Here is a 19,151-nt window from a genome sequence, read left to right on the forward strand (position 1 = left end):
CTTTAGGACCACGGGTGACCCAGGCTTGGCTCGATGACCTTGTCCCTGTGATGTCTGATGGAGCAATAACTGTTTCCCACGTGGAAGTGTGAGAAAGCTAACATGAACACTCGAGGAAGACGACCCGAGTGCAGGCCAGCCCAGCGGACACACAGTGTTTTCAGTGGACTTACTGGGGAATCTCAGCGACCAGGCCGGGGTTTTTTTTGGCAAAACCATAGCAGGGGAAGAGGTATGAGAAACACGAGACTCTGCACGGTGACAAAATAAATTGCTTTAATGGGAGGCTTCCTGAGATGGCTGTCAGCCAGACGGCGTCCCTGTCCTGGGATTTCTTGGAGGATCCACTGGCCGAGCCCCAGGCCCGCAGGAAGCTAGGGCATCAGGCTGCCACTAATGTCTCACTCCCTAGAGCTCCAGAGGTGTGTCTTAACATCAGCAGAGCAGAGCAAGCTGGCAGTCTATCCACAGTGTGCCGTCCCTGTGGCCGGAGGGGTGGGGAAGAGATTCATTTCCCACTGCGGGTGTTCTTCCATGGGGAGGGGGAAGGGAACAAGTTACTCTTGGAATTCCAACTCTGACCTTTACAAAGAAAAGCGACAGACACTTTAGTATTATATACAGGGTGGGGGAGATACCTGGAAGGGTAATTGCACTTAATTACAATAGTTTATAGTTTACACGCATTGGACAAATTTACTTCTTTAGAAGAAATCTCGAGATCATCTGGGATGGGGGAGGGAGGCTGTCAGTATTTACAGGGTCTGGCTCAGTTCAATAGCACACGTCCTCCTCGGTCCTCCTCGTCATTTCAGTAACAGATTCAAGTTTTTGTATCAGTTTGTTCGACGGACTGCAGCGTAGACTCCACGGTTTTCTCGCTTCCTGTGGCACCGTGGTGCACCACCTGACTCTGGGAGAAACGAGCACTCGGGAGGCGGCAAGACAATACTGCAGAGAAGGGAAGCAGGGCTTCAGGCTGCACCCCGAGAGAGCAGGTTGTTCAAGGTGTCTGTAGGGTGTCAGGTAAGCGGGAACTCTAGTCGCGTCACTGAGCTTTTCTATGACAGCTGCCCAGCGAGACTTGATGGTGTGTAAAATGGGGTCCTTGCCGCTGCACACAAGGTGGGTGGTTGCATAGGCATCACCAGGCTTGCAGTGGACACTGCAGAGGAAGAGAGAGGGGAGAAAGGGTTTAGCCGTGTGCACGCAGGCCATCGGTTTAGTTTCTCCAAGGGAGCAGACACGCAACTCCGCCAGCAAAGGACCTGGAGGTGGGGGGCTGGAATGGGGTTGCTGAAACACACTCCCTGTGGGAAAGCTTTTCCCTGGCACTTCTGAGGAAAGAAGCGCATTGCTGGAGACCCTGAAATAGTCCTGATTTGCTGACCTTACCCCTGAAGTGGGGTTTTGTGACAATGACATTTACACAGTGCTCAGGGAGATCACACAACAGCAGGGTTGGGAGTTCTAGGCCTCTTGTGGAAGTCTTCCTAAGACCGCTAACAGCACAGTACCCTAAACCACTGTTTCCCAAACTTGGATGGAACAACCAGGACAAGGATCCTGTGAAAACATTGTTCCATTTCCAATTCTTAGGCCTGGGAGTTTGCACTTGCAGTTTGAAAATCATTTACACTGATTTCTTTGTGTGTGTGGGCACTCAGAGTGCACATGTAGAGGCCAGAGGACAATTCACACGAGTCCATTCTCCCCTTTGACTATGTGAGTTCCAGGATCAAACTCAGGTTGATGGGCTTGGCCGCAACGCAAGCTCCTTCACCAGCTGAGCCACCTTGCCAGCCCCAGGAGTGTGTTTGTCTAAGAACTCCACAGGCTCTGTGACACCGTTGAGCTACCAGAAGCAGCAAGGCCATAGCAGTCTACTCAAAGTTTCCACCAGGGAGAGGGCTCTGAAAATCCTAAGAACTTTCAAGGATGGGGCTAGAGAGATGGTTGAGCTGTTAAGAGCACTGGTTGCTCTTCCAGAGAACTTGGGTTCAACTCCCAGCACCCACGTGGCAGCTCATAACTGCCTGTAGCTCCAGGTTCAGGTGATCTGAAACTTCCTTCACACAGACATACAGGCAGGCAAATGAGGCCATGCGAAATAAAAATAAATTAATTAAAATAGAAAGAACTTTTAAGGGCTGTTACCAATAGGAAAATAAGTCAAGGGCAGACGGTGTTTGATGCCACACATCTGAAAGGGCCAGGGAAGGAGATCTCAGAGTGTCTGGAGCCACCCTCTGGGAGGGGCCACAGGACCCATGTGAGGCAGCTTCTCCTTCCAGAGCTCAGGGCTCCCCTGTGATTATTTCAGAAAGGCAGGGCTCCTCTTTCAGACTCATGTTTCCCCTCCCTTTCCTTCCCACCCTCTTACTTTTGTTAGCATTGAAGGTTTCCTTTCGGCCTAGTGGCTTGTTTTCGCGAGATGCTCCCTTCAAACATACATGCAGCACACCCGAGAACCCATAGAAACACAGCCCTATTATCCCTTTATTTTCTTACTAATCAGGGCTCTCAACTACGACCCCATGAGGTCATGACAGATTTATGAAAATCAAGGTTCAGTGTAAGCTGGACTGGCCCGATGGTTCAGAACCGGGAAGACTGGAACCGAGCCTCAGGTTGGTTTTGGGTGACCTCCAGCATGTGTTGGGGGCTAAGAGCATTCTTCCTGCTTAGCCTTTGTTCTCAGTCACATTAGTCTTTGTGCTTCAGTTTCTTTCCTCTATAGAAGGGAAGCTACAGTGGGCTTGACGCATTAGTACAGGTGATGTTGCCTCAGCGGTGTTTGTGTGGTCATTATTAATAACGTCCAGGACGGGCCCTTTCCTCTGTTCTTGCTGCTCTTGAGGGCCCCTAAGAGTGGGCCTGAGCTCTGCATTTGCATCAGGAGCTGGGTTTCTGCTCCTCCTACATTCTTTGGGGCCTCGGTCAGGATCCCCCCGATACCCTTCGCCTCCTCTGCTTGCTTCTGCCCACCCCCACTCTCGAGTCTCTTTACTTCCCAATATCAGCCCCTCCCCTTTTCCTTCTAATTTTCAGATTTCAGGTGGAAGAGAGAGAAAATGGCTTGTGACCTCGCAGGTTTCGGCAGAAGCGCAAACAAGAAGGGCAGATAAGGAGACGCCAGGGAGACCCTATGGCCTGTCATTAGGGCTGGACTTTCTAGCTATCAGATGTTTGCTCACATAATAAAATGGTGGCAGAGCCCTAAATGTTGTCAAAGGAACTGGAATTATTTGCTCCCTTCGGAGTCTAAACATAAACACCTGATAAGGTGTGCGCTGGGGTCCTAGCACACCCAGTTCCATGGGGGGGGGCGGCTCAGAGCAGCACCCTATGACCTGTCTGAAAGGTGTGGTGGCTGAGGCCTTAGTCCCCTGAGGATTCGTTACATAATGGCGGTAGCTAAAGCGTGCTATGGCTCCACTGCGTGCAGTCACTGCTCAGGCTTGGCTTACACAGCCCTCTATCTCGCATCAGTTTAGCATTAGTTTACGGCAAAGGCACAGGCTTGCACATGCCACCGCTTGTGTGTGGAGGTCAGAGGAAGCCTTGCAAAAGTCAGGTCTAGGCCCTGTCCACCACATGGGAGCTGGGGATCTTTCTACCCAGGTCACTTGTCTTTACCTGCTGATCCATCCTGCTGGCCTCTGTCTACGCTCTGAGGTGGACGGCTGTTATTTATCCATTCAGGTCATTGCTGACTGCCTGCTGTGTATCCAGGGTGTGCAACTGCGAACAGGACCAGCCTGGCATCTCATACAGGTTACATTCTAGTGAGTGTGAACAACATGCCACTAAACATCACATGCATATATCCTAAGTCATCAGCTCTTAGGTGGAGAGGAATACTCTTCCGAAAACAAGCCTGGTAAGTTAGGCTGACTTGAGGGAAAGGGGGACTCATTGAGGGAGGCAGTGACACGTGAATTGAATTAGATGAAGGAACAAGCATGTCAAGTCCCACAAAGTGTGTTCCAGGCAGACGAGGCCAAATGCACAATACTGAGTGTGATCACTTTGTCGGCTGCTATGAGTCCCTTGTTCCAGTGAACAAAGGAGGAGCAGGAAGAAGTATGGAGATGATAGTAGCAGCAGCCGCAGCAGCAGCAGCAGAAGTAGCAGCAGCAGCAGCAGCAGCAGAAGTAGCAGCAGCAACAGTAGCAGCAGCAGCAGCCTGATCACCCAGAGCTTGTACCTCTCCTCTTCCTTTGGTTGCTATGGAAAGCTATTGGGGAGCTTTGGCAGGGGAGGCACAGGCCTGATTTTTCTCTTGAAGAGACCACTCTGGCTGCTGCAATCAGACTACAGTGTTGTGTGGAAGAACAGAAGTGGGAGCAAGGGCCATTGAAAGAGATCAGCTAGAGACAAGAGAAGCCTGAGCTTGGGCTAAGTTGGTACCCACAAGAGAGGGGCAGAGCATCAGCTTCAGAGGTTAGGAGCACTTGCTGCTCTTACAAAGGACTGGAGTTCAGTTCCCAGCACCCATATGGCACCTAGGACTCCAGTCCCAGGGAAATCAACACCTATTTCTGGCGTCCTTGGGCACTACATGTACATGGTACAGAGATACGCATAGGCAAAACACTAGCACATAAAACAAAAATGATACAGCTTTACAAAAAGATCTGAGTGAGACTATAGGGGGAAATAATTCTCAGTCATTTGTAAGCCTCTTTCTGATGCTCTGGATCAGAAAGATTCCATGGATTGGATGTTCCCTTGGGTCAAACACAGAGGGATCTATTCTACTGGGGACTTCTTGCAATCAGTCCTTGCAATGATCCCATGAAAGAGATTTCATTGTATATAGAAGGAAACTGAGGCTTGACATATTCCCCAAGGGCATATGGAATAGAATTTCGAGTCTTGATCCAGCCAGCTCCCGGGCTTAGCACTGCTAGCCATCATCCATCTTGCTTTCCTCACCCCAATGGTGAAAATGACTGACAAGAAGGGCTGGCCTCAGAGGACCCAACATGAAGCAGCCCGCCTTCTCTTGTCAGCACCTCCGGGGCTTCTCTTGACCTCTCTGTAAACTAAGAAGTGAAAGGATGGGTGGAGAGAGCTAAGGGAGCAGGAGTCAGCTCACAGCCTGCACACTCTGGTGGTGACTGAAGTCATTTCTTGTGTAGTCTCTGCTATACAGGAGCCCAGACACAAACTCTCTCAGAACAAAACTCACAACACCCAACAGTTGAAGAGGAAGAGACAAATTCTCTGGGAAGGACAGAGAGCAGGAGCTACGGAAGGACTCGTGGCCACCAATGATTCCTGAAACTCCATCCTGGAGGGCCCCGAGGCAGGTCTGTAGTAGCAACAGTAAGTGCCGGAATCAGACAGCTGCAAGTTCACAGTCTAGATTTAGCCTTCCTTATACACGCACAACCCCGCGCCATTATTATGGTGCTTAAGCATGCATAGCTATCAGAAGCCAAGTATGGCAGCACATGGCTGTAAACAGCATTTGGGAAGCAGAGGAAGGAATATCGCTGCAAAACTGATGCCTGGCTTGTTTGTGCCATGAGTTTCAAGCCACGAGGTTCCCAATTATTGTTCCCCTTCTGCTAACACAGAAACATGTTCTTTTCCATCTTCCAGGGAAGCGGCAATCGCTTCAGAGGCACTGAAATCATCAACTCAAAAGGAAGAAAGGAAGGAGGGGAGAGAGAGAGAGAGAGAGAGAGAGAGAGAGAGAGAGAGAGAAAGAGAGAGAGAGATGGTAGAACAGCAGCTTAAATGTTTGTTGGAAATTGAAGGTACTAAAAAGTACCAGTTCTGAATCTGTCCCCTCACTCATCGATTGCTCCATCCATCCACTGAACATATACCATGGCCCAATTTTGCAGCAAGGAAAGCAGTGATCTGGAGCCTAGACCCAAGATGATGAGCCTTCGGGAGAGAGGACCATAATCTGGAAAATATCTTGTTGGCAGGGCCTCCTATAGCCACATAGAGACCAAACACTGAGGTAGATGCTGAAGAAGTCAGGAGGGGAGACGATGGGCTCATAAAGGAGCACAGACAGAAGAAGGAATAGAGAGGGAGCTTCCCTCTGCTCTTGACTCTGCCCTGACACCCTGTTAGGCACTTGTGAGACAGGGTAGAGTGTCCCCATTTATAAAGCAAGCAACAGTTTTAGTAGTTTTTCTTTTTTAACATACAGACTTTTTTTTTAAGATTTATTTATTTATTTATTATGTATACAACATTCTGCCTCGATGTATGCCCGCACGCCAGAAGAGGGCGCCAGATCTCAGTACAGATGGTTGTGAGCCACCATGTGGTTGCTGGGAATTGAACTCAGGACCTCTGGAAGAGCAGCCAGTGCTCTTAACCTCTGAGCCATCTCTCCAGCCCCCGAGTTTTAGTAGTTTTAATGGGGAAAAGCTGCCCAAGTTCACAGAGCATGGGCTGGTGGAGTCTGAATTAACTCAGGTGTCCTGGCTTTTCCAGCCACCGTACAATGCCTGTAAAATAGCACGGTCCAGGGTGCGGCTCCATGGCTCAGCCACGGCAGGCACTAGTTGCTGGTTCCGCACACACACCAGCCCATGGACTGTTCTGAGAAGCCCTTCCCAGCAGGCTCTGTTTAAACTAGCGTCCCTGGAACATACTTGACCCAGGACCCATTTTCTCCCATATATCTCACATGCTCTAACACCTAGCGATGGTTTTGAAACCATCTCTCTCCTTCTATATTCCTTCTTTCTGTCCACGCTCCCTTACGAGAACACTGTCTGCTCACGGAGAAGGATACTTTAAAACGAAGAAAGAACAAAAGCTGTTCATGTCCCTGGTGCCTCAGGAAGAGGGGTGTGGCTTCAGTCTACCCTCTTCTGTTCTTCCTGCTGCTTTGGTGCCAAAGAAGTTTTCTGTTTGGAACTGAGCACACATGCTTCATTTTCCCCCTGGTTCTAAACCACTTACAACAACAAAAGCATTGCCGATTGTTATGGGCACTTCAATAGGGAGTGTAGGTGTTTAAATGGAAAGAGTCCAGGATTTGGGATCAAAACCTGAAGTCTGGGGGGCTAAGTTCATCTGCATGACCTTGGGTAGGTCACTTTCCACTCTGGGTTTCAGAAATGATGATATTCACCAGAGAGAGGTATAAACTATAAAGCATTACATTTTTCTTATGAGACAATGCTCCTCTTGCCTCAGCTTCCTGTGTCCTGCTATTACAAGCATGTAACATCATGGCCACCTGAGAATTTTTAAATAATTCTTATTAGTATTATAAGCATCTTCAGCGTTGCAGAGATGAGGGTGTGGCCACTTGTGAGACGTTCTGGACTATAGAGACAACTTCATAACAGATCAAGGAAGCTGCTCAGGCAGCTGCAAGGTTGACTAGCCACTCTGCCCAGTGGAGGGCAGAAGTCACGTGGGGGTGATGGCAGCATCTCTGGGAGCTTCTTGAGGCAGGTTAAGAGACTATTTCCTGAATCCAGAGGACTCGTTTCAACAAGCAAGCATCAAAGTCAATGTGGGAAAGACAGGGATAATTAATTACCACCCTGTCTAGGGCTGCCCAAGCGGTAGATGGATGGATAACCCTTTAAAAGAGGAAGGCATTCCCAAGGAGGGCTGCTGCGCCTGACTGCCCCCCGATGGGATTGGTGAGCACAGATAAATGTTCTCCCTGATGGCTACAAAGAGTGGGAAATGGCACGGGAGTCAAGAGTCGAAGGGCAGGGCAACTGAGGGTTGTCTTTTAATCGTCTATTGGGTGAGAGAAGAGTGGTAGAGAGGGTCCCACACACCTCTACTTCTAATTCCAGTTTTGGAGCCCAGCAACCCAAACCATGTGTTTGGCATCCAAGATATGCCAGGCACTTAATATACATGACCTCTCCAAATCCTTGAAACAAGTAGAAGGTACAATTGTATTTTCAAGACGAAGAAATGAAAGCTCAAATAAAGCAGTAGAGCCCTCCCTACTTCACTCTACGGCAGTGGTTCCCAACTTTCCTAATGCCGCAACCCTTTATACAGTTCCTCATATTATAGTGACCCCAACCGTAAAATTATTTCATTACTACTTCGTAACTAACTTTGTGGGATATCTGATAAGCGTTCCCTGTGAAAAGGATCCTTATCCTCCAGAGGGGTCATGACCCACAGGTTGAGAACCACTGCTCTAGGGCCAGAAGAAGATGAGTCAAGGCTCATGAAAGAATCTGATCGGAAGCTTGTAGCAGTGGGTGAGGTGTGACTTACAGGGCTCAGGAGTGGGGGGAGCCGATCAACAAGATCAAACCTTGATGGGTGCTTCTGACATGAAGTTCAAGGTTGTCGCCTCCTTATCTAGCAATCGATAGAGGCCACACAGTTCCCATAGTACATAGATCCCATCTGCTGAAAGGTCTCATTGTGTTACTCTGGAATCCACAACTGTGTTCAGACATCTTGTCCTGTTTTCTGGTTCTCAGTGTCCTGTACAGTTGTCTGAGTGACAGCCCTCCCTGTTGGCTCGTTGTTTGTATGACTCCATCCCCTCTTTGGGAGGTGGGGATTACTCATCCTCTGAGGCTGTGACTAAGCTGCCAGATCCCCCCACTCTCTGTGCACCAGGAAGTTGAATTTGAGTTTCTTAATAAACCATGGAATGGGCACAGACCTCTGAAAAAGTCACACTGTCTACTGGGGAGTCGTCAGAGGGTTAGCACAATTAGATTAGTCCTGGAGCTCATAGCCTGGGGGTAGTATGGGCCCTAGACCAAGAGAATCAGCCCCAAGGCCCCATCCACCTTTCTCTTTCCCCACTGACCACCTCTGCAAAGCTGGCAACGCAACAGACATCCTGACCTCCCATCCCCTCCTGGAAAAACCCTTTCTATGGATCATCAACCATCCCAGTCAGGAATGCTCAGTATCCAACAGCACTGTGTCATCCGGGCTCCACTGACTAAGCTGCCAGATCCCCCCACTCTCTGTGCACCAGGAAGTTGAATTTGAGTTTCTTAATAAACCATGGAATGGGCACAGTCCCACTCCAGTCTTCCTTTAGTACTCTTGCTGGGGAGCAATGAGTCTTTTTGGCCTGGGGTCCATCTGTTTTGCCCCCGGACCTCAGGGGTTCTCTTTAGCAGGTGACTGAAGAAGGGTCTCACAAGAATGAAACCGTGACTGAGTATACACTTACTCGGTTGGTACCTCACAGTCACAGTCATCATATGAACACACACACACACACACACACACACACACACACACACACACCCTGGCGCCATTCTGTTGGCATTACCTGTTTACTGGAAGACATGCTGGTGAGGGTATTGATGCTACTGGTATCTGTGACCACCATCGCAGATGGAAACCGGGAGGTGTGGGAATACTGAGGGGGTTCCTGTTTATGGGCATACACTGGAGAGACAGAGAGAAGACAAATTCAATGTATCCACAGTCACAATGCCACCATAAGCCACACTATACCTCCTATTTCTCCTACGGAGAAATCCTGGTTTTTTACTCAAGGTACTTAATCTCGGCTTGGTCTCCTCCCTTATAAGACAAGGATGACATCTATTGTAGGAAAATAATAACATTTAAGCTGCTTTGAGCTAAATATATACCTTGTGCACACTTCTGTTTCCCTGACTTCGGGTAAACTATTCGGCACCTAAGCATCAACAGGCGACCTTGGGCATATGGAGTACACCACCTGGATAACACGAAGCAACTGCCCAGGTGTGCACCTAACTGTTTCTGCCACAATTCAAAAGTCAGGCTTCCTCCCTGAGCCGAAAACTGATTAACAACAGTAATTAGATGCACGTGTGGTTAACGGTCTCCTTCTGAGCTATTCCTGTTTCGCTGCAAGGATATCAAAGCCGTATGACATCACAGAAATATGAAGGGTAAACAAAAGGAGACTTGACTAAAATAAGACCTCCAGGAGCATGTGACTCAACATTTAGTTGTTTTAGTACTGACCTACCAAATGTGGAACCTTGTGATGAGTGCTAGCTATCCATAAGACTCATGTAGCTCCTAGGTCACCTGACTAACTAATGAAAGCATGTGGGTGCTTGGGCACGAGGGACGAGCATGTTCCCAAAACACGAACCCTACCAAGGAGGCCTCCAGTGTGAAACGGAGGTGAAGGTCACTATCTTCTGGTTATTTCCTGCTCTAGCTCCCCTGAGCTCGTCTGATGGCTAGTCAGGTCTGCAGGTTCTGAGCGACCCCATGGGTCACGGTGACCACCGGGATACTGTGGTGCCACCCAGGCCTACGTGGGGAGTTGGGAACATAGTGCCAGACTCTACAGGAGGGCAGTGAGCACACCTGAGTCCCAGACTCCACTGCAGGCGGCGGCAGAGTTCTAAAAGTCAAAGATATGTGATTGGAATGTGGGGTGCTGTTTAAAAACCAGCCCTGCAGGCCTGAGTCAGGACTGAGCCCCAAGGAGAGAAGGCTGAACCACGTCATCCGTTCAACTTCAGACCTGCCGTGTGTCCACGGCAGCTGGAGGAACGACTCCCTTTGCTCTCCTTGCCTCTTAAGAATGACTTAGTAAACACGTGTTTCCGCAACACTTTATGCTTATGAAAGGCAGGTCACCCACATTTTTATTTCATGTTCATAATTACTCCATAACCACACTATTCCTTTATTTTTTATTTTATTTTATTTATTTATTTTGTTTTTCGAGACAGGCTTTTTCTGTAGCTTTGGATCCTGTCCTGGAATAGGTCTTGTAGACCAGGCTGGCCTTGAACTCACAGAGATCTGCCTGCCTCTGCCTCCTGAGTGCTGGGTTTAAAAGCATGTGCCACCACAGACAGGCCACTATTCCTGTTTTATGCACAAAGAAAATGAGACTCAGAGTAGCGGGTGGCTACATAGCTGTTTAAGACTAGCCTAGTCTAGATACTTCCTGAAACAGGCAAGATGTCCACCCCTTCTTTAACGCCCTCCTTAACTTAAAATTGGTGCTATAGCCATACTTGGCCAGAATAGTGGAAGGCCTGAGTCCAGGATGGAAGGCAGGGATAGGTAAATATAGGAAGGTATAAAAGCTGAATGTGGGAACTCCCCCCCTCCCATGCAAAGGACAGAGACTCTGGTGCTCTTTGACTTGGTAGAGGAAAGGTGATATTTTCCATGTCAGTTGATGGGCAATTTGTTTGGTTTTTATGTTGTATGTTCATGTATGTGTGGGTGCACATGAATGTATGGGCGTGTGTGCCTGCATGCATGCATGTATATGCAGGTCAGAGGTGATCTTAGTTGTTGCTCCTCTGGTGTGATCTGGGTTGTTTTTGGGGACAGGATCTTCCACTGGCCTGAACTCACCAAGTATGCTAAAACTGTTGGCCGGTGAGCCCCAGAGCTCTACCTGTCCCCACTCCCCGGAGCTAGGATTGTAGGCCCATGTCACCACATCCAGATTGTTGATGTGGGCCCCAGAGAGCCAAGCTCAGGTTCTCATGCTCGTTCAACAAGCGCTTTACTGACTGCGCTATCTCTCTAGCCCTTGTCTGTTTTGTCCTCAGTGCCGGGGATTGAACCGAGGGCCTCGTGCCTGTGAGGTGCATGCTCTGGCACTGAACTGTATCTCCACCCCAAGCCTCATGGCTTTCCATTGGAGATTTCCAGAGTTTGTAGGCTATGGGCACCAAAGACTCCAGAAAATGCATCTGTTTCAGAGAGGCAAATAGATCACAAGTGGCAGGCCGACTGTGACCATCAGGGGCTGGGAGGGGAAACTGTTCTGTGTGTTCCACGTGCTTTGCCAGCGCCCCTTTGATGGTTTTCCTCTGCAAACTTCCCCCACTTAGAGTGCTGGGGCCAGGAAAGAGGACAGAAAAGCAAGAACGACACCCCAAGAGCGGAGCCAGCAATCTTCCAAGAAACTTCCAACCCCGGCACGCTTGTGTCCTTACTGTGCGAGTTCTGTAGCTGAGTCACCGCAGCCATGAAGGGCTGCTGGGCCATGTGGCTGCCTGGGCTCTGCTGCATGAGGGGTTGCTGGTGAGGGCTGTGCAGCTGTTGGGAGAACTGAACGGGCTGGAGGGCTGCCAGGCTGCTGGCCACGCTGTTGATGACGGGAACACTCTGGGCTTGGGAGGTGTTGAGGCCTGTAGGAGCAAGGGAGAAGAGTCAGAGTGGTACACCAGGGATGAACAGACGTGAAGCGCAGCAGCAGTCACAGACGGGGCCTCGCCCTGCTCGGTGTGCATGTCACTGGGCGGAGCCTGTGACGGAAGAGACTGCACGGAAAATGACTTGACAAACAAGGGAACCGAGACCCGAAAGATAAACGTTTTGAAAACCTGAGGGTCTCTCCAAATCATCCGATGACCTCCCAAATTCATCTCCTTTGAGGTCACCAGAATCCTGGGAAAATGACTTTGTTTGCCGGCTCCACCCATGCTGGACTATGAGAAGTCTGTCCTGGTGTCCTCTGGCACAGTTAAAGATGTCCACTTTGGGGTATGGCTTATTACCCAGACCTGTCTTTCCAATAGGGGGCATCAGTATGCGGCAGCCCCTTTTGCCTCCAAGGATTCCCCCCTTCCCATTCCCTTCCTCCACTCCCACAACCTCAGGTTTCCACAGGCCCAGAAGGACTGAGTCTGAGGGTGCACAACAGAGCCCGCAAGGCCCCTGGAAGAGGTTGAACTGGCTCTGTTGACAGTCGCAGAGAGAGGAAGAACACATGAGAACTCAGCCTGTCTGTGAAGCATATGTCTAATATGCTAGAGCTTTTGGTACCCAAAGTACTAGGTTGGAGAAGGAAGCAGTAAGTCAAAGACGTGACAGTAGGGCGGGCCTTCTTTCTGTTCTGGGGACATGGGGACCACCTCTGTGTTCTGGTATCAGGCCTGCATCCCAAGACTTCCTTTGAACCCCAGCCACCACTGCAAGGCCTGGGTCTCCTGTCTCCATGCTCTAGTTGCAACCTGATATGACCCTGGGGAAGACGAGATAGGATCAGAGTAGAGGCCAGAGGATGAGCAGAGAAGATCCCCCAGTCTCTGTCCCTGAGCTGCCAATGCCCCTTAGTCCTTGCTTGCTGGGAAGTCAGGGGTGGGGGATGTGATGAAGAGGGCCGGTTGTAGGTAAGTGCAGAGGGGAGATCTGGAGAGTCTTCCTGCAAGGGAGAACTCTTTGAGAGCGTAAGCAGTATTGTGGGAAGTCCTCCAGGGAGACAGCACAAAGTCTTCAACAATTGCCCACTTGGAGCTCTAGCAGATACCGTTATCAGAAAGTTAAAAGGCGAGACCCTTGAGCAGAAAGGAAGAACAGATAACCCTCTTCCTGGCCCCCCTGGGTGGGACTTGATGGGTGGGTGGGGCTTCTGATCACCCTCAGACTATCATTAGAATATTACCTTCTTGGGGGACTCAGCTTCTCCCCAAGTGTGCATCTCGCCTGACATCCCGATACTCTATTTCAATTTTCCTCCTCTTACTGTTGGCCTATGGCTCCCAGGAAATCCTATGAATTCTCTGTTTATCCAGGATTTAGTGCCCACTACTCTTGTAGGGAAATCTCTGCCCAGAAAAGGATATTAACCCCTCTAGACTGGATGAGATTGGAGAGCACAGTTCAGAAATAAGCCTGAGCCTTAGACCCACCCAGGAGACCTCTTTAAGAAATATACATTCTTGAGCCCCACCCAAGACTCAATGAGTCAAAACCTGCAGAGGTGGGGCCCAAGAATCTCATTTTCGACAGTCTGAGATCCCAGTGTGCTTCTGGTCCAGGTCCGAGAACCTCTGTGTCATCCTAGCTCCCCCATTGTGCGTGACACATGGCTTCTTTCATCCGGAAGGAGCAAAGATAATGAGGATTTGTCAGTGACAAGCCACTTGTCCAGAGTCCCACAGTGCTAAGAGAGCCCCCACTACTACCCGTACACATGAGAAAACAAGAAACTTCTCTCTAACTGACTGGGTCTCAGCCAAACTTCCTGGCAATCCTCACCCTTCTTTATGCTCTGTCTACCCCAGTGCACATGCGCACCTGTACCTGAGGTCAGTGTGCACCCTGTCCGCATGCTGCAGGAGACACTGTGAGGAGGTTGAGATGCATGGGTGCACAGGATGGGGAGAACAAATGTGGAAAATTCAGCATGGCCCTAGGCAAAGCTGTAGTTCAGACAGCACCTACGTTAATACAGCTGAGGGTGTGTCTTAGTCAGTGCTTGGTATGGGAAGAAAGGAAGTGGGGCAATTTGTGTGTTATTTTGTTTGAAGAAATACGGAAAAGGGTAGCTCACCCACAAGCCTTTTTCTTTTTGTAGTGTGTGCGTGTGTGTGTGTGTGTGCACACGTGCTCAGGCATGTACCTGTATAGGTCAGAGGACAACTTGCAGGAGTCGGTTCTCTCTTTCCACCTTTAGGTGGTTCTGGGGATTAAACTCAGGTCATCAGACTTGGTGGCATACAAGCACTCTTACCTGCTGAGTCATCTCCCCCAACCCTATGAACTCTTTAGGAAGGTGAGCAAGCTGGTTTTAGGCATCTCATTCCCACCCCACACCCCACACCCCCCTGAGACAGGGTTTCTCTGTAGCTTTGGTGCCTGTCCTGGAACTAGCTCTTGTAGACCAGGCTGACCTGGAACTCACAGAGATCCGCCTGCCTCTGCCTCTGAGTGCTGGGATTAAAGACGTGCGCCACCATTGCCCGGCCAGCATCTCATTCTTCATCCCAGTCCTGGTGTTAGTCTGCTTGCTGTAGGAGCCCGTGTACCAGAGGGTCAGAGAAATGGAAGTGACTCTGAAGTAACTTTTAACTTCGTAAATCTCCTAAAGATCTCTTTATTCCCATTTCCCTTCTGCAGAAGAAAATGCTGAGTGTGGTTCCATTTCAGCAGCTAAGGACAGGGCGAGAGCCCCACAAAGTCATTCAATAAATTCCCGTGCTTTCAACGGTCCCTGCCGTCTCTGCCCTCAGAGGAGGCCTAAGCCATTCTCCTATACGATTCCAGTTCTTAGGAGACAGGAAGGGAGGGAAGCAAAAAGCAGGAACAAGACAAGGAAGCAATTCGCACGGGGCCCTGGACCATGGGGCAGGGCAAAGTTGAAGAATTAACCAACATGCTACCTTTAGGAATCTCTGGATCCATCTGAGGAAGATCTCAGGTCACAAAGATGATTCTGAGAAACAATGGCTTTGCCTGAGTGGTCACAATGAAGCAGAAAAATGTTTAAACCTTCAGATATTCAGTGACAGTGAAGGCGAAAAAACGTCCAAAACCTCTAAGAAGCCTGCCTTCCCACCGCCGGCAATGGCTCACCTCTGAGGGAGCAAGGCTGGCTGCAGAACAGAGCCTCCTGGGGCTAAAGGGACCTCGCCCACCACCCACCTTCAGGCGTGTGTTAAACAATCTACTTCTCTTTAAAATTTAGAAAGCTCAGTCAGTGAGCCTTTTTGGGTCCTCTGTATTTTTTACAGGACTTGTCTGTGACATGATATGACTTCTTCAGAAACCCATCAAAGCCTTGCTCCATCTTCACCAACCCCACAAGACAATACACAGGGTAAGGAATGAACAGGAAGCAAACGTATGTACAAGCCAAAGTTATGAGAGGTCTTGCTTTCTAGATTTACAAGCGTGTCTATATTCCTTATCACTGCATAGTGCTAACAACTCATTTTATAGATGAGGAACTCCAACCCCAGAAAGTATAGCAATTTGAACTAACTGCACAGCTAGTAAAATGTGACCTGGATTCAAAGCCATTAGAAAAATATCTCTCGCAGGATAAATGTACGATAGGTATGGTAGAGGAGAGAGAAAGGAGTCAGAAAATAAAATCCAACCTACAAGTGTGCTGAGCACAACTGAGCATGTCTGTGACCCCAGTCGTGAGGCAAAGGCAGAAGATGGCCGCAGGTTCAAGGCCAGCTTGATAGGGATGCCCTGTCTCAGCCACCCTACCCTGAAAAATCCTCTAGGTGCGGTGGGGGAGGGGGTGGGGTCTCACAGGAGCCTTTTGTGCCTGTTTCTGTTGTTCTGATTTGCTTTTCATTTTTTCTCCCTGCCCGCAGGTTTACTGACAAAGAGAGGAACTTACTCTGTGCAATGGCCATGACTCCAGACAAGGGGGTCATGATGAGGTTCTGAGATTGCTGGGGATTGTGATGGGAGAGGCTGTGGATATTCGTCAAGGTGCTGACGGGGGGCAGTCCTCCTCCTGAGACAGTGATCTGCTGGAAAGGAAAAAGAAAGGCCACGTGAGTGGGGTCAAACCACCAAGGGGAGGGCTGTTTCCAGAATGCTACCACTCAGCAACTGATCCATTCACGTAACAACCAAAGTTAAACAGCGGGGCAGACTCCGTTCTAGAAGCGGAGGGGAGGACAGTCACAATCAGGACTCTGTCCTCATGGCCATGGTATCTGTCCATTCTTTGAGGACTTGACTGACAAGTCCTTCTGTTCATGTGTTACATGACTGTCACCTGCTCACTATTTAGGTGCTCTCCATCCTGATTTCCTACCTTTTATGTGATGGGTGCTGGAGATAGGAGACTGCTAAAAATAAAACCAAGGCAATGCCCTAGGACTCCCTAGTCAGGGTAAACTAGGAACCAGGAAGGAGTGCAGAGTGCTCCCTACTCGTGCAGCAGCTCACTGCAGTCCCAAGAGTTCTGACACGCCCATTTTCCAGGTAGACATGCATCCTGCCTGAGACCCTGAAGCTCGGAAATGGTACGCCCACCTGTTCTTCAAGTAGGGTCAGTCTGCCCTGGGAACCATTTTTAACCTATTTTATACGAGAATCTCCTTCTGCCTCTCCCCACACTAATCAATTACTAAGAGTATGGGGAGTTAAGGTTTTTCTTGTTTCCCCAAATCTTCACCATACTTTAAAATTGCTCCCCTTTTCTCTCCCTCCATCTTCAGTCAAAGCGCCAAGGCCACTAGGGACAACTAAACCCGTCTCTACTGTTTCGCCATCACATTTTAACGGCAGATTCATAGTGAAGTGGACCAGTTCTTGCATGTGTATTGTCTACGACTGCTGTATCTAATTCTTTTATTTGTCCTGACTAATCTCTTTTCCTATTTTTCATGGTGTATAGTTGTAAAAAAGTATCAAATCCTACCTGGGGCTCACCCTTGCTTTAACAAAGGTGTCTATTAGCCCACTGGCTGGAACTTTCTCAATAGTACTAAATAAAAACCACTGTGAAAATGTGTCGTTTTGATCCCAATATAAATCAAAAATATTTCTAATGTCCTCTTGTAACCATATATAAAAACTAGCTTGATATGCAGACTTTTTCAAAGTAATTTACCATTCATAGTTTTGAAATAATTTCTAATTTTTGTGTTTTTGAGACAAGGTTTTTCTGCATAGTGCTGGTGTCCTGGAACTCACTCTGTAGACCAGGCTGGCTCTTGTACTAATAGAGATCTGCCTGCCTCAGCCTTCTGAGTGCTGGTATTAAAAGTGTGAGCCACCACCACCCAGCCCTATTTTTTTCTTAAGAAAAGACCTTCTCTCATCGTAAGCAGACCCAGGTATCACTGAGAGCACCAGGAAGCCTGCAGCTCCCTCACTGACATCTTCCTGTTCCCTAGAGTCCTTCAGATTCTCGGTCTCACTCTAGTACCTGGAAAGAGGAGAGCTCCCACCGCTCCTTCTGGTCAACCAGACACTTTCCAAGGTTAACTCGGAAAAGGGAGGTAGGGGGTGGGTGGGCTCTTAAATTGGTTTGTTTGTGTTTTTAAAATGAACATCAAGAAATGAGTTAGAGGTCACATGACCAATAAGGAATTTTGACCACATCAAACAAGAGAGAACCAGCCTGCTTGCTGGACTTGTTTTTCAAAATGTAGGAGTCATAAAAAAAAAAAAAAGAAAAGAAAAGAAATTGTGACCTGCCCTCAGACCAAATCCCTTGTGTAATATGGTCTTGAGGGGAAAGCCAGCGGAGGAGTCCAGGCCACCCCGCTCAGCACTTCAGTTTGAGGGTACCACAGAAATGTGGGTGTCAATGACGAAAATGATTCTGTGTGGCTTTACTCTTTGTTAGCCGCTTTCCCAGAAGTCCTCAGTCCGTAATGGCACAAACAGGGCAGGCATTATGACTTTTGTCCCCGGGTCACATATTAAGAAGCTGACCCGCAGAAGAGACATACAGATGAGCTGTATGTCACTGGACAGTAAGCAAGGGAACCCAAGTCCATGTTGAGTTTTGCTACATTGTCAGTATCATCTGCTCACTGTGCTTGTCAACCTTGGTCAGGTGACTTCCCACTCTAAGACGTAACCACTACTTTCTGCTTGCTTCCAGGATGGAAGGAAGCCAGAGGGTTGCCAAAGGATGGAAGGAAGCCAGAGAGTTGCCAAAGATACCATGATAACCCTTAAGACAACAATTTGGAGAGCCATGATTATATAATACCTTTGATATGGTAATTTCTTTATGTGCCCACACATGTGAGGTTAGGGCTATTAGCCCTATCTTGCAGAAAAAGAGGGTGAAATTTAGCAAGTTTAAGAAATGTCTCTAAACTTTTTTTCAATAAAAAGAAAGAAAGAAAGAAAGAAAGAAAGAAAGAAAGAAAGAAAGAAAGAAAAGAAAAAGATCTCAATTGGTAGTCCCATAGTTGAACACAGGTGATCTACCTCTAAGGTCTGACTTAATATTGCCAAAGTATCACATGGGTAAAACAAACAAACAAAGAACAGCATACACAAATTACAGCCTTAACTAGGTCTGCTCTTTTGGCATGGGGAAGGGCCTGCTCTCAAACAGAGCTATAAGTAATCTTCGCACCAACTCTAGTACACGGTATTATTTCTCCCATTTTGCAAATGAAAACACTGAAGCTAAGCAATTCTTTGACCCTATTTTGGTACATGTCAGAGTCAAGACTGCACGTTTGGATTCCCTTGCCCATGTGCCTGTTTTATTTTTTAAATCTGTGTGTGTGTGTGTGTGTGTGTGTCACCTGGTATTACTTCAAGCACACACTCATCAGTGTAATGTGTATTCCTTACGCTTATGCAGCAGGTGTGTTACCCTCTGAGCTCTCTCTCCAACCCATCATGCTCTTTCTAAGCCGTGTTCCACTCTTGCGTTGGTGGAACACGGTCTGGGATGCACTCGTTATACATTAACAGAACAGATTCGAGTTTGAGCACCCTGCAAGAGTGAC

General features: G+C 48.6%; 1 protein-coding gene across 1 annotated transcript in view; it reads right to left on the reverse strand.

The window, feature by feature from the left end:
- Nucleotides 1-254: 254 nt before the first annotated feature.
- Hnf1b (HNF1 homeobox B) overlaps nt 255-19,151 on the reverse strand; it is a 55,654-nt gene continuing 36,757 nt past the window's right edge. Inside the window, exons 9-12 of the mRNA XM_050119578.1 lie at nt 16,055-16,190; nt 11,910-12,104; nt 9,266-9,384; nt 255-1,165 (exon numbers count right to left, since the gene is read on the reverse strand). Of these exons, the coding sequence (XP_049975535.1) occupies nt 1,145-1,165; nt 9,266-9,384; nt 11,910-12,104; nt 16,055-16,190 (471 nt within the window). The 3' untranslated portion in view covers nt 255-1,144. The remainder of the gene's footprint in view (nt 1,166-9,265; nt 9,385-11,909; nt 12,105-16,054; nt 16,191-19,151) is intronic.

Source organism: Alexandromys fortis, unplaced genomic scaffold (assembly GCF_014885135.2).
Source record: "Alexandromys fortis isolate MF-2015 unplaced genomic scaffold, M_Fortis_MF-2015_v1.1 scaffold_173, whole genome shotgun sequence".
Taxonomy (NCBI): Eukaryota; Metazoa; Chordata; class Mammalia; order Rodentia; family Cricetidae; genus Alexandromys; species Alexandromys fortis.